We start from the raw sequence: 13,635 nt of genomic DNA, 5'->3' as shown, positions 1-13,635 counted from the left end.
CCACACAGAGGCCGTGTAACTTGAGTTGAAAGTCAGCTCCTGAAAGTTCATATTTAAAAAATCGGGTGTTGGGAAGAGGCAGTCTACTTGCAGAAAGTATTTAAAATTAGATTGAATCTACTTTTTATTCTTATGGAAACACGTGAAATGGCTATCAAGTCTGTATTTACTGTGGTAATACTCTATCATTCAAAGTTCGCTGTCTGTACAACATAGTTTCACTCGAAAAGCAGCCAGAATTTTTGCAAGTCCGACCTGACTAATTTTTACTTTCTAACAGTCTCAGACCCACAACTATTTGCAAGTTAAACATTTGGTTGTTTCAGTGGTTTTCTTAGTAAGAAGTGATCGTCAAAGTATTCTGTACAGAGCATGAAACGTGCCAGGTGGAATTGTTATTACGACCAGAAAATTCACACGCTCATAACTTTCAAACTATTTAATTTAGAAGCACCAAACCTTCATTAAAATATTCATAACTCCAGTCACTTCAGTCACAAGGTATTCGAACTCCAGGTAACTCACTATTTCTTCATTTTTCAGAGTATTTTTACAGAGCTATCTAACATGGTGTTATCCGTAGGCTGGTTAGCAAGTGACTATCTTGAACTATTCTACTCACTGCCCACTCCACTATATTCGTGCGGAAACAGCTTAATTCTGATTGGCTGTTGATCTAATCGACCAATCAGAATGTTCCTTCCAGATCATTCTCACGATGAAACTTGCCTTATCCAACCAATAATCTGATAGTAATTAACACCATTAAAACTTCAGTTTCTGGTACATTGTTTAATCAAAATAAGTGAAGTACGAATTATTCTTCAAATTGATAAATGAACTTATTCTGCCTCTAACTTTCATTCTGGCTGCTTTTATACAAAAGCAAACTCATACCGATGTACGTCATCTGAATCATGGTTGCACCATAACTTTCCCATGGTCTATTTTTATAAGGTTTTATGAAAAATGACATATTAAGTTTTAACTTATGTCCTACATACACTCTCTCAATCATTCTCACGCACTCACACAGCAAAATATAATCAAATAATAATTTTGACCGATTTTTGTATTACATAATGCACAGTGACTAAAGTGTTAAAAAAGAAAGTTCTAATTAATTGATTTTTATGCACTGGTAACTTTGTAATGGCTTCAAATGATAATGCAGGCCGTGTAACTTGAGTTGAAAGTCAGCTCCTGAAAGTTCATATTTAAAAAATCGGGTGTTGGGAAGAGGCAGTCTACTTGCAGAAAGTATTTAAAATTAGATTGAATCTACTTTTTATTCTTATGGAAACACGTGAAATGGCTATCAAGTCTGTATTTACTGTGGTAATACTCTATCATTCAAAGTTCGCTGTCTGTACAACATAGTTTCACTCGAAAAGCAGCCAGAATTTTTGCAAGTCCGACCTGACTAATTTTTACTTTCTAACAGTCTCAGACCCACAACTATTTGCAAGTTAAACATTTGGTTGTTTCAGTGGTTTTCTTAGTAAGAAGTGATCGTCAAAGTATTCTGTACAGAGCATGAAACGTGCCAGGTGGAATTGTTATTACGACCAGAAAATTCACACGCTCATAACTTTCAAACTATTTAATTTAGAAGCACCAAACCTTCATTAAAATATTCATAACTCCAGTCACTTCAGTCACGAGGTATTCGAACTCCAGGTAACTCACTATTTCTTCATTTTTCAGAGTATTTTTACAGAGCTATCTAACATGGTGTTATCCGTAGGCTGGTTAGCAAGTGACTATCTTGAACTATTCTACTCACTGCCCACTCCACTATATTCGTGCGGAAACAGCTTAATTCTGATTGGCTGTTGATCTAATCGACCAATCAGAATGTTCCTTCCAGATCATTCTCACGATGAAACTTGCCTTATCCAACCAATAATCTGATAGTAATTAACACCATTAAAACTTCAGTTTCTGGTACATTGTTTAATCAAAATAAGTGAAGTACGAATTATTCTTCAAATTGATAAATGAACTTATTCTGCCTCTAACTTTCATTCTGGCTGCTTTTATACAAAAGCAAACTCATACCGATGTACGTCATCTGAATCATGGTTGCACCATAACTTTCCCATGGTCTATTTTTATAAGGTTTTATGAAAAATGACATATTAAGTTTTAACTTATGTCCTACATACACTCTCTCAATCATTCTCACGCACTCACACAGCAAAATATAATCAAATAATAATTTTGACCGATTTTTGTATTACATAATGCACAGTGACTAAAGTGTTAAAAAAGAAAGTTCTAATTAATTGATTTTTATGCACTGGTAACTTTGTAATGGCTTCAAATGATAATGCAAGTCAATCTGTATTTGTTCCTAACACGTTTTTTAAAAAAAACAATCATTGGTTTTAGGACTTGTAGGTAATTTTCTTTATCTCCAGCACTATAATAAATAAAAATCTGAAATTTTGACAGCATCATTCCATTAATAACAAAAGGCTGTGTACCAGATTTGAACAAAATCAGATAACAACTAATATGGATTATTTAGATTTGTAAAGGGTATGAATCTTCGTACTGACTGAATGTTATGCTATGCAGTTCTCACGGCAGGCAGCATCAACTGTGCTATGAGCGAAGGGGGGGGGGGGGGGGGGGCGGAGAAAAAGAAAGCCATCCTGCAGGCACTGTACCAAACGGCTGTGTGCCTTACAGCAATGAATGTTGTCTCATAATAACTTGCTACGTTACAAGCAGGATCCCTGGAAGTCCATGTTTGAAGTTAGCTCTGAGATTTTAATCTCTCAGTGTACTCTATGGCTCATTCTGAGAGAACTTTCTACATTTGAAGCCATACAAATCTCCTTCTTCAGTGCTTAGCTTCAATGACAAAAAGAGTGGCCATATGCTTTTGAAGCAGTGAAAGATATTAGGGAAGATATTGGTACCATCCTTTCATATGCAGATAACTTCACTTTTACACTCAAATTTGACCTCTATAGAGAGAATATTTTTGTCACCTGCAACGAACACTCCCTCTGCTGTGGCACTAATGTGGCACTAATGTGACTTTCCAATATACGTTCCATGAATTGTTAAATATCTTGGAGCTTTTTACTTCAGGTTTCAATCAACTCTTGGCCCCAAGAATAATTGGTGTGATAGAACTTCCCTGGAGGGCAGTAAATATGGAACTTTGCTACGAATACTTGAACAATTTACTGTTAAAATTTTGACAGTCAAATTATCTCTACTTAGTATGTGACCTGATTTTGCTCTTTTTGTGTTGACTGATGACCATTCATGAGAGAACTTCAAACTACCTCCTAGCCGAAAAATGCCTATGTGGACTCCAAAAGTACTCCACTATCTAATTAGCTGCTCCCTTCGTGTAGTGCACCCCTGACCTATCGAGGGAAGTCCTGCAACTCCACACCATACAATGTGAGTCCAGAAATCTGCAGCCAAGACCACCACAGAATCAGTGGAGCCTCTATTTGAGACCCTCCACTTGGCTCTGAACCAAAAGATGGCCATTGACTGTGGGTACAATGCTGCAAACTGTGAGCTGTGCTTGCACCTCTTGTGCAAGGCCAGCAGTGTTTGCTACTTGTGCCAGTCACCCATAAGAACTGAGGATGCTCAGAACCCAACCGACGGGCATGATTGGTGCTGATCTGGGTAACAATTTGCAGACCACTGCACCCTGCATCCTTGACAGCTGCAGGCAGGGCCTCCTCTACATCTTGGATGAGGCCCTCCAGCAGACACACCAAGTGCATATGGGAATTCTTTCTGGCCCTGGACATTATTTCCCCAAGGGGCCCCATAATACACCTACCATTGGACCTGCAGATAGGTAGTAAACTCCTCATCCCATGTGCCTGCTCTAACCCTAATGAAGAAGCTGCCACCTGTCTGCTCACAGAGAGAATGGGTGAGACCAGATGGCCAGCCTCCACAATGATACTCTGACTTATGCAAGGTGACAGTGCAACAACCTGCTACTCACCCTGCAAAAAAACATGTATCCCCTATGTCGGGTACACTGAAACGTGTCCTGATAGCAGAGCCCATGGGTGGAACAGGCATCCCATGTAATGTGCCAGTTTCTCCATTGCAGCCACACACTGAGGCAGCAGCCTGTAGACGGCTGACGTCAGCCATAAGTATCTTCAGCTGTTTGCGAAGTGCAGCCAGCTCCTCCTGTGTGGAGAGAGAGAGAGAGAGAGAGAGAGACAGAGAGAGAGAGAGAGAAAGACACACACACACACACACACACACACACACACACCACACACCACACACACACACACACACTCCATCCTACTTCTAAATTAGGAATTAAACTATGAAAACAAGTGGAAAAAATTAACTATTTGACTTAACAAAGATTGGTGACTGACTGAGCTGTGATCAACAATTTGACCCAAAAAAAAAAAATTATTACTGCACTACAGACAGTGTGAATGTACACATTACTATTACTAAAAATACAGTACTACACCTCTCATAAAAAGGAGGAATATGCAATCAACTTAAGTATTAAACTAAGCAGGCACACAAAACATAAATAGAATTTATGAATTAAACTGTGAAAACAACCAGAAAAAGCCAGCTATGTGACTTGCTAGTCTCCTGTTGCTTTTCCAACAGGAAAAGCTGACTGCCTTAAATCATCACACAAATGTGAAAATGAGAGTTACTGAAATAAGTGATATTGGGAAAGAAAAGCAACTCAAATCACTCAACATAGAAAGGCCATTGGACTGCAAGGGATAGCAGTATGACTCTAAATAAAGTATGCGAAAGAACTAGCTCCTCTTTTAGTAGCAGTATGCTGTAGGTCATTGGAGGAGTGAGCATTCCTAAAGATTGGAAAACAGCACAGGTCATCCCTCTTTTCAAGAATGGTTGTCAAACAGATCCACAAAACTCTAGTCTTATGTCTCTGACGTCTGTCTATCATAGAATTTTGGAATATGTTTTATGCTCGCATACTACTACATTTCTGGAGACCGAAAATCCTCTCTGTATTAATACACTTGTATTTTGGAAACAACAGTTATATGATACCCAGTTTGCTCTATTCATCCACAAGACCCAGAAAGCAATCGATACTGGTGTCCAGCTTAATGTCCTGTTCTTTGACTTCCGGAAGGTGTTCGATACAGCTTTGCACTGCTGCCTAATTTACAAAATATGAGCATACAGAATATCAGACCAGCTGTGTGGCTGAATTGGATAGTTTGCAGCAATAAAAACACATCATTCCACTGAATGGAAAGATATGTTTAGTTTCAAGCAGACCTCAAGGGATTGTTATTGGACCATTCCTTTTTGCAATGTAAGTAAATGAAGTAGCGGATAATGTTGGAAGTTCCAAGTGTTGCTGTTGTTTACATAATAGTCAGAAAGCTAGAAAACTGTAGTGGAATGCAGCAAGAGCTGCAGAGAATTGACATTTGGTGCAGCTAATAGGCAGCAACTGACTCTCAAGATAAATTCATGTAACATAATGCACATAAATAGGCAGAAATATCCACATCCTATGACTAAACGATTGCAGAACAATCACTAGGAGCAGTCTCATATCTAGGAATATGCATACGAAGTGATCTAAATTGGAACGACCACATAAAACTAATTGCATATAAGGCAGATGCCAGTCAGATTCATTGTACGAGCCCTCAAGAAATATAGTCCACCCATGAAGGAGGTAGCTTATAAAATCTCATTCAGCTAGTACGTGGATATTACTGATCTGTCTTGATGGATGAAATACAGAAGATTCAAACAAGAGCAGTGCATTTCATTATACATTCATTTAGCAAGCGTGAAAGCATCAGGGAGATGGTTAGCCAACTCCAGCGGTAGTTGCTGCAAGAGAGATGTTCTGAAAAATAGTATGGTTAACTATTAAAGTTCTGACAGCACATGCTCCTAGAAGAGTCCTTCCTACTATGCATTATGGAAACAATAGATTGCTACTGCCCACTTAGAAGAGACATTGAGTCACAGACATCCACAGTGAAAAGCTGTCATACAAACTCCTTCTTCCAAAATAGAAAGCCCACACGCACCTTCACACACGCACCTTCACACACACACACACACACACACACACACACACACACACACACACACACACACGGCCACTGTGGCCCGAATGCGAACTGCAACTACGTCTGACATAAGAGGAAATATGTGAGAGTGTGATGGGACTGGGTAGGTCTGCAAGGTGCAAAGTTGGGTGGATGTGCTAGGGTGGGGAGGTGGGGAGCAGGAGAGGGAGTGAAGAGAAAAATACTTAAGGAGCGTTGGTGGAATAGAAGGCACGTGTTTTGCTGGAGTGGTAGCGAGGAACGGATAGGTATGTTGAGTCCAGCAGTGTTAGGGGAACAGGAGTACATTGTAGGGAAGGTTGTTGTTACTCCATCCTGAACTTTCTGTTGTTTGATTCCTCCTTTGTAGTATCTCTCGAAAAGTCCATGACAGTAAAATTAGAGAGTTTTGAGCCCACATGGAGGCTTACCTGTAATCATTCTTCCATCAAACCATTCCCTGACTGGGACAGGGAAAGGGGGGAACCGACAGTAGTATACAAGGTACCTTCCGCCACATGCTGTAAGTTCGCTGGTGCAGTGTAGATGCAGGCACTACTAGTGATTAAATGAACATCCTTGCATAAAATATTTGTTCTGTGTTGTCACTTTGAGTACACACATCTACGACCAACTCTGTCATAGCCCACACTTCCAGACATAAATGAATGAAAATAAGCACATTTTGTGCTAGCCCTTTCGTACATATAGCACACTCTCTCCCACTGGTAGTTGGTTTAAAATTTTAGCTCAGAATTGCTACTGAACAAATACCAGTTAATATGCAGTTTGTAAAAATATCTTTAATAGTTTTGAATGATTCAAATACTATGCAGATTATAACTTTTATGACTGAAAGTTTGCAATTATGTCTGCAGAGTATGCCATGTGGAATTTACACTCTCTGAAAGCGAGTCTCAATCCTCACTAAAAGAAATACTAAATTTTTGTAGACTTCATCCACCAACAATCTCAAACTTTTACCGATTAAAAAAGAAAACACTGCTATTACTCAGTCCCAACCAAACTGCCTAGAGCCGACCACGTACTCTTCTAGACACGCGTGCCCCAGTACCAAAGTACATGAAAGATCTCTTCTCTGATTGCTTCAATAACATAGTAACCAATCAGCTTCATATTTCAATTCATATTACCTGTTACGCTCCCACTTTGAACAAATCCCAGTCCCAAAATCAATTTACAAAAAAAAAATTACAAAAATAATACATTCCCAAACAGCAGATAAAATCAAATGAACCCCATCTTTAACTGTCTAAAGGACTGACGTAAGTATTAGACTTCTAAAGGGCTGGAAAGTGGTGACCACTTTACAATTATCATTTTCTCCAGTCTATGTGATTCATATCAAGCTTGTACAATCTGTTTTCCATACTTACTCACATTCGGTTGATCACAATTTCATTGATTCATACTTCACATGCATACTGCATTCATATCCTTATTCACACAGAGAACACAACAAATTAAAAAAACGGTAAATTAATAGTAGCAGTCTGAAATTGAAACTGTTATGTAAATTTTTGACTTGTCATCAAAATCCTTTGTTTTTACTTGGCTATTTGACAATCAAGTATTTAATTAAAACTATCCACTGACTTTTACACAAAACGTGTTAACATGCCAGGAAGTTATCATGGATAGTCATAAATTCTTTGTTTTCTGTTTAATGCACACACATTGCTTGACTTGAACAGCTGACTGATTCATGTGAAACATATTTTATTCTCAGTCTGTGGAAGAATTCTCTAGGGCCATGACTCACTGCATATGGCAAGAAAGCTTCTGTCAGATTCCCTACTGGCAATGTACGAGTATACTGCTATACCTTACATTAATTACCACAGCTTTCACAACATCAAAAAATCAAAGCATTTTACAATCAACAAGTAGCTCCTGGTTAATGTGACTGGTGACAGAATTCTGTAAGGATATGATTATAGAAGGTCCTCCACTGCTATGATAGGTGCTTCAGGGTCACATGAAACTGTATTGAAATCTGTATACATCGACTTTAAGGAATGTTGTTTTAGTTATTGCATAACAACAGTCGACTTTAAGGAATGTTGTTTTAGTTATTGCATAACAACAGTCGACTTTAAGGAATGTTGTTTTAGTTATTGCATAACAACAGTCAAAGTGGTTTTTTTAATGGAATTGTAAAAGACTCAGAAGAGATGCCAAAATGCATAATTCTTGTATATGCTGACCACCAAGAAATTGACTGTATTAGCCCTGTGAGTTTTGATAATGATGTACAGCGAATTGTTTTCACTTTTGATTATGACGTAGGCTGAAGCAATGAATTAAAATTAGTACTAGTCCCAGGATTGGAACCCAGGTCTCCTGCTTACAAGGCAGGAGCACTATCTGCTGTGCCACACTGGAAGTACAGCTACCACACCTGCATGGTATACCCATATACCCTGGTACATTCTCCTCTCAGATATAAATTCCAATTGATGTCTCAGTCCACTGGTATTCCCCTTCTAAACTCATGTCAGTATTGCAGAGGCTCTTCAGTATTGGAACAGCACCTTAGAAATGACCTAAAGGGGGTTAATTCTGCCTGTTTTTCAGGCTTAGGTGATATACCGATGTGGTTTAGAAGGGGTATAGCAATGGACTGAGGTGTGAAATGGAATTTGTATCAGTGAGGGAGACTTACTAGGGTATTATGTGTAGCTGTGAGAACCATAATGCCAGTGTGCCACAGTGAATAGAGATATGCCTAGCAAACAAGAGACCCATGTTTGAATCCCGGCACTGGTATAAATTTTAATTCATTGCCTTAGCCTACATTATTATCGTAGATAAAAGTGAGACTCAATATGTCTTAGGAATATCAACTGTATATGTTTTCACACTTGTTATTTAATATTTCTGTGACTCTAAAACTTTTCATTGTGTTAAAGGAAATTGTCCCAGCTTGAAGCTGAAGATCGCAGTACTGATGATGGGTACAGTGAGCCTGTTACATATTGCCTTCAAGCCTTACTTGCAGTTGAAGTGCTCCTGAATCCAAATTCTGATACACAGATGTTTGTTAATGAAATGCTTATGATACAGAGGATAAAGGTGTGTGACAACATTTATCTGTGATTCCATATTAACGTAATTTCTAGTTCATCTTTAATGTTGACAGAAATTAATTTTATACTGCTTTGTGGAATATTGTTATAAGTGGCAAAAATTCTGAAATATGAGAGGATAACATACTACAAGAAGCATCTTAAATGTAAAGGTTTTTTTATATGTATACATAAATATAAAATATTTCAAGATGTCATATTTACTGACAAACCACATGGAAATCATAGAAACTGAATTGACAAAACTTCAAAAATAATATCTATTGTTATCAGCAATGGAAACTCCAGGTAGGAATATCAACAATGTAGGAAAAGATAGGTTGCTACTTACCCTAAAGAAGACAGTCACAGTTAAAAGGCACACAGATACAGCTTTCGGCTACAGCCTTCATCAGTAAAGACACACAAGCGTGTATGCACGCGCGCGCACACACACACACACAAGCACATCTCATGCACACACGACTGCCAACTCCAGCATCTTGGGCAAAGCTGCTGGAGTTGGCGGTCGTGTGTTTGTGGTGTGCTTGCCTTTGTCTGTGTGAATGTTGTGTGGGTGTCTCTCTTTACTGATGAAGGCTGTGACCGAAAGCTATATATGAGTGTCTTTTAGTCATGCCTGTGTGCAACTTGGTGTGTCTTCTTAACAGTAAGTAGCAACCCATCTCTTCTTACATTGCTGTTATCTTTTGTTATATTGCAGGACTAATAAAGAGGAGGAGCTGCTATGCACACTAATAAAAAGTTAAGGTCCTGGGCCTGGACACTAATGAATATTATTTCAAACATTTCTGTTAAAACTTTCAGGCCGAATCGCCATGGTCTATGTATAAAACTATTCACTAACATTTCATACTCATCTGTAGCAAACATTTTTAGAGATTAAACACTGGCAACTGTGTAGAAGGTTCAGGTTCATCTGTATTGTTGGTGAGCCTAAAAATGATTTTAACCTCATGTTTTGCCAAAGCTTGTCTAATGCAACCAGTAATATTACATACAAGAAGGGCTCAATTATTTACAGTTGACTTTTCAAAAAAATGTTTTTCTGATAAGGAAGTGGAATGAGCAGTACACCCAAGAAAAATATTCCCAAGAATATTGAAGGATGACAGACATTAGCAATGAAAGTTATCCTCCCTTTCATAAACAAGAATACTAGATAGCATTGTAAAAGGTTTGGTAAATCAAGCAGTTTAACTCCCATGGAAAAAAGAATAATTCTTTAGATAGCTTTTTCTCCTTCCATAGTAGTAATACACGCATTCATACACACAAGCACGTGCCTGTGGCCACAGCAAGACCACAGCCTCGTGCATTGTGATATTTGTGTGTGGTTGTGTGTGTGAAAGTCTACGAGGGAAAGAGCACAAACTTGAAAGCTGGGATAAATAGTTTTCTGTTGAATGTTTCTATGCGCCACACATCAGTACACTATAAATGAGTGGTTGCCTTTCATTTATTTTACATAACATTGTGAGACCAACATTTTAGTCAAAACAACATTTTAGTCAAAACAGCACATTAGCACATTTGTTTGTGTACAGAGGCAATAGAAATTTATAAATATCATAATAATATTAACAGAAGGGAAGAGGTAGCCAAGCATGCACAAAGAGAGGTATTTTAATAACTTTTTTTTTTCGTATATCCATAATTAAAATGGACGACTTGGGATGTCAGCTAGTATAATATATGTTAAAAATGACGAAATTCCTCCAGCTGTATTAAGGTGTTGGTTTTATTGGCAACTAGTTTCGATGTTGTTACAACATCATCTTCAGGCCCATACTTGTTGACAGCAACCGTATGTGTCAATGGTGAGATAGGCGTGTTCCATGCGGAAGGCAGGTAGTAACTCCACTGATGAACTTCATGCTGTGTCACACCAACCACAATTGATGGGAGAGTTACTACCTGCCTTCCGCATGGAACACGCCTATCTCACCACTGACTACTAGTGTTAGACACATGCGGTTATTGTCAACAAGTATGGGCCTGAAGATGATGATGTAACAACATTGAAACTAGTTGCCAATAAAACCAACACCTTAATACAGCTGGAGGAATTTCGTCATTTTTTGACATATTTTAATAACTGGTTGCTTGTAATCGAGAATGTCACCAGTCCGAGAGAATCATATGGACATCAAGTGACAGTTATCTACTCCTCTGAAGGAAAGGTATACAAACAAATTAATGGCCCAGCTATGGGCACCCTCCTATGCTAATCTGTTTAAGGGCCATCAATAGGAGACCTTCCTAGCCTCCCAAAACACCAAACCCCTAGTCTTGTTCAGGTTCATTGATGACATCTTCATGATCTGGACTTGGGACTAAGACACCCAGTCTTCATTCTTTCACAACCTCAACATCTTCTCTTCTACCCACTTCTCCTGGTCTCCTTGAACCCAGTGTGCCACCTTTCTAGACATTGACCTCCTCCTCTCTGATGGCTCCAACCACACCTCTGCGCACATTAAATCCACCAACCACCAACAGTACCTACATTTCAACAGCTAACATCCATTTTACATCAAAAAATTCCTCCCATACAGCCTGCCCACACAGGAACAGCATATATGCAATGATAAGAACTCTCTTGCTCAGTATGCTGAAGGTCTCATGAAGGTGTTCACAGACAGGTTATATCCCTCGGACCTAATCCACACCATTTGTCCTCACACTCCCAATCCTCTCACCACCCCCGAGAACCAGCCACAAATGAGTGTCCCCTTCACCACCCTGGAATGAAACAACTGGTTCGCTTAATTCATCAGGGCTTTGATTCAACCGAATGCGTAGTACGTTTGCTATTAACACAGTTCTCTACAGAGAATCATGCAAAATTAAAACAAAACTGCTGTTTTTGGATCTAATAACTTGAGTTTGACATGCAGGCAAGAAAAGTACATTCACTGTTAATACATTATTGTATGGGAAAGCATAAGAAATGAAAAAGAACAGGTTTTGGATGTTGCTGAACAACAGTCATACAATAATGTATAATGAACACCCTGCCATTTGATTGTATTGTTGTTTATTTAATTATGACCTAGGTTTCAGCCTTTTATGCCATTTTAAGTGATTGAGTTTATGTCATTAACATATATTGCAGGACATCGAGGTCAAAATTGGCAATAAATTAAGAAAAATATTGGCTCCCCACAAAATTCCAGATGTGAAATCATCATCTTGCAAAGAGATCACTATATAATAATGCTCCCACTGTTATTTACTGATCTTTTTACAAGATGATGATTTTACATCTGGCATTTCGTGGGGAGCCCAAAGTTTTCTTAATTTTTGGCCAATTTTGAGCTTGAAGCCATGCAATATATGTTAATGACATAATCTCAATCACTTGAAAATGGCATAAAAGGGCAGAACCTAGGTCATAATGAAATTAAAAAAAAATAGTCAGATGGCAGTGTGTTCATTTAAAAAATGAAAAGAAATAGAAATTTTTGTGTGTGAGCTAATTGCTAACAAAGCGAGGTCCCCACTGGGAGGTTATCAACTTCAGAAGCCATATATATGTTGGTGTAGGTTACGGTTCCAGGTATCACATTCTGAAGCATTTCACCGTAGTGGGTCCTCATTTGCAAGTAATGGGCAAAAGAAGAAAAAAAAAGTTTCAGAGTTTTGTGTGAGAATCTATACCGTTAAAATAGGGAACACATACTATCAGCTGAAATTGTGCAGTGGACATCATGTCTCCTTATTGTGTGGGAGGTTGTGGGTTCAAATCTTGTCAGGTGCTATAACTTCTTTTTTTTATTTTCAAATCTTTATTGAAATGGCTTTGATAGCTATATTATTAAATCTTGAAGCAAAAAATACGTTTCGGAATTCATTGCACAACCAATAGAAACTTTTGTTTTTAATCAGTACTTCCATTTTCGAATGTTTGAATATGGATGCATAAAAATAATTAAAATCGAATACACAAGGATTCCAAATTAAAAAAGAAAGACAGTAACAAAAATGTGACCTAGTGAAAAAAATTAATACAATGTTTTCAACAACCTTTAATCCATGTGTAAGGGCTGACCACCTAGCTCTTCACACACAATAGTCATTTGTTTAATTTGGGAAAGGGTAATGTTGCTGAGGTTGTTCGATGAAACTTTCTTTTTGATTAAATTCCAGACAAGTTTGATGGGGCTAAGATTACAGTTGTAGGGTGGAAGGCATGACACTGTAGGTCCTTTCCCGGATTCTTTCAGTGCTCTGTCTAATGTTATGACTCGGGTTTGTAATGTTTCACAACTTCCGAGACCTCATTGCATGTTAAATCTGCACCAAACGGAATTTTATACTTAGTCAGCCATAGTTATATATCTGCTTTATGGAAGATGTGTTAGGCGCTTTATTTTCACGAACACAATGGTAGGGTGCATTGTCTAATACCACAATACTTCCACCCGAAGTATTTG

At 38.3% G+C, this 13,635-nt stretch overlaps 1 protein-coding gene across 1 annotated transcript in view; it reads left to right on the top strand.

The window, feature by feature from the left end:
* Window positions 1-13,635, top strand: part of LOC126259535 (mediator of RNA polymerase II transcription subunit 24) — a 158,052-nt gene that overhangs the window by 33,547 nt on the left and 110,870 nt on the right. The window contains exon 6 of the mRNA XM_049956410.1: window positions 9,020-9,182. Within this exon, the coding sequence (XP_049812367.1) occupies window positions 9,020-9,182 (163 nt within the window). The remainder of the gene's footprint in view (window positions 1-9,019; window positions 9,183-13,635) is intronic.

This window comes from Schistocerca nitens, chromosome 5 (assembly GCF_023898315.1).
Source record: "Schistocerca nitens isolate TAMUIC-IGC-003100 chromosome 5, iqSchNite1.1, whole genome shotgun sequence".
NCBI classification, from domain to species: domain Eukaryota; kingdom Metazoa; phylum Arthropoda; class Insecta; order Orthoptera; family Acrididae; genus Schistocerca; species Schistocerca nitens.
This window is presented reverse-complemented; position numbering and strand designations above follow the sequence as displayed.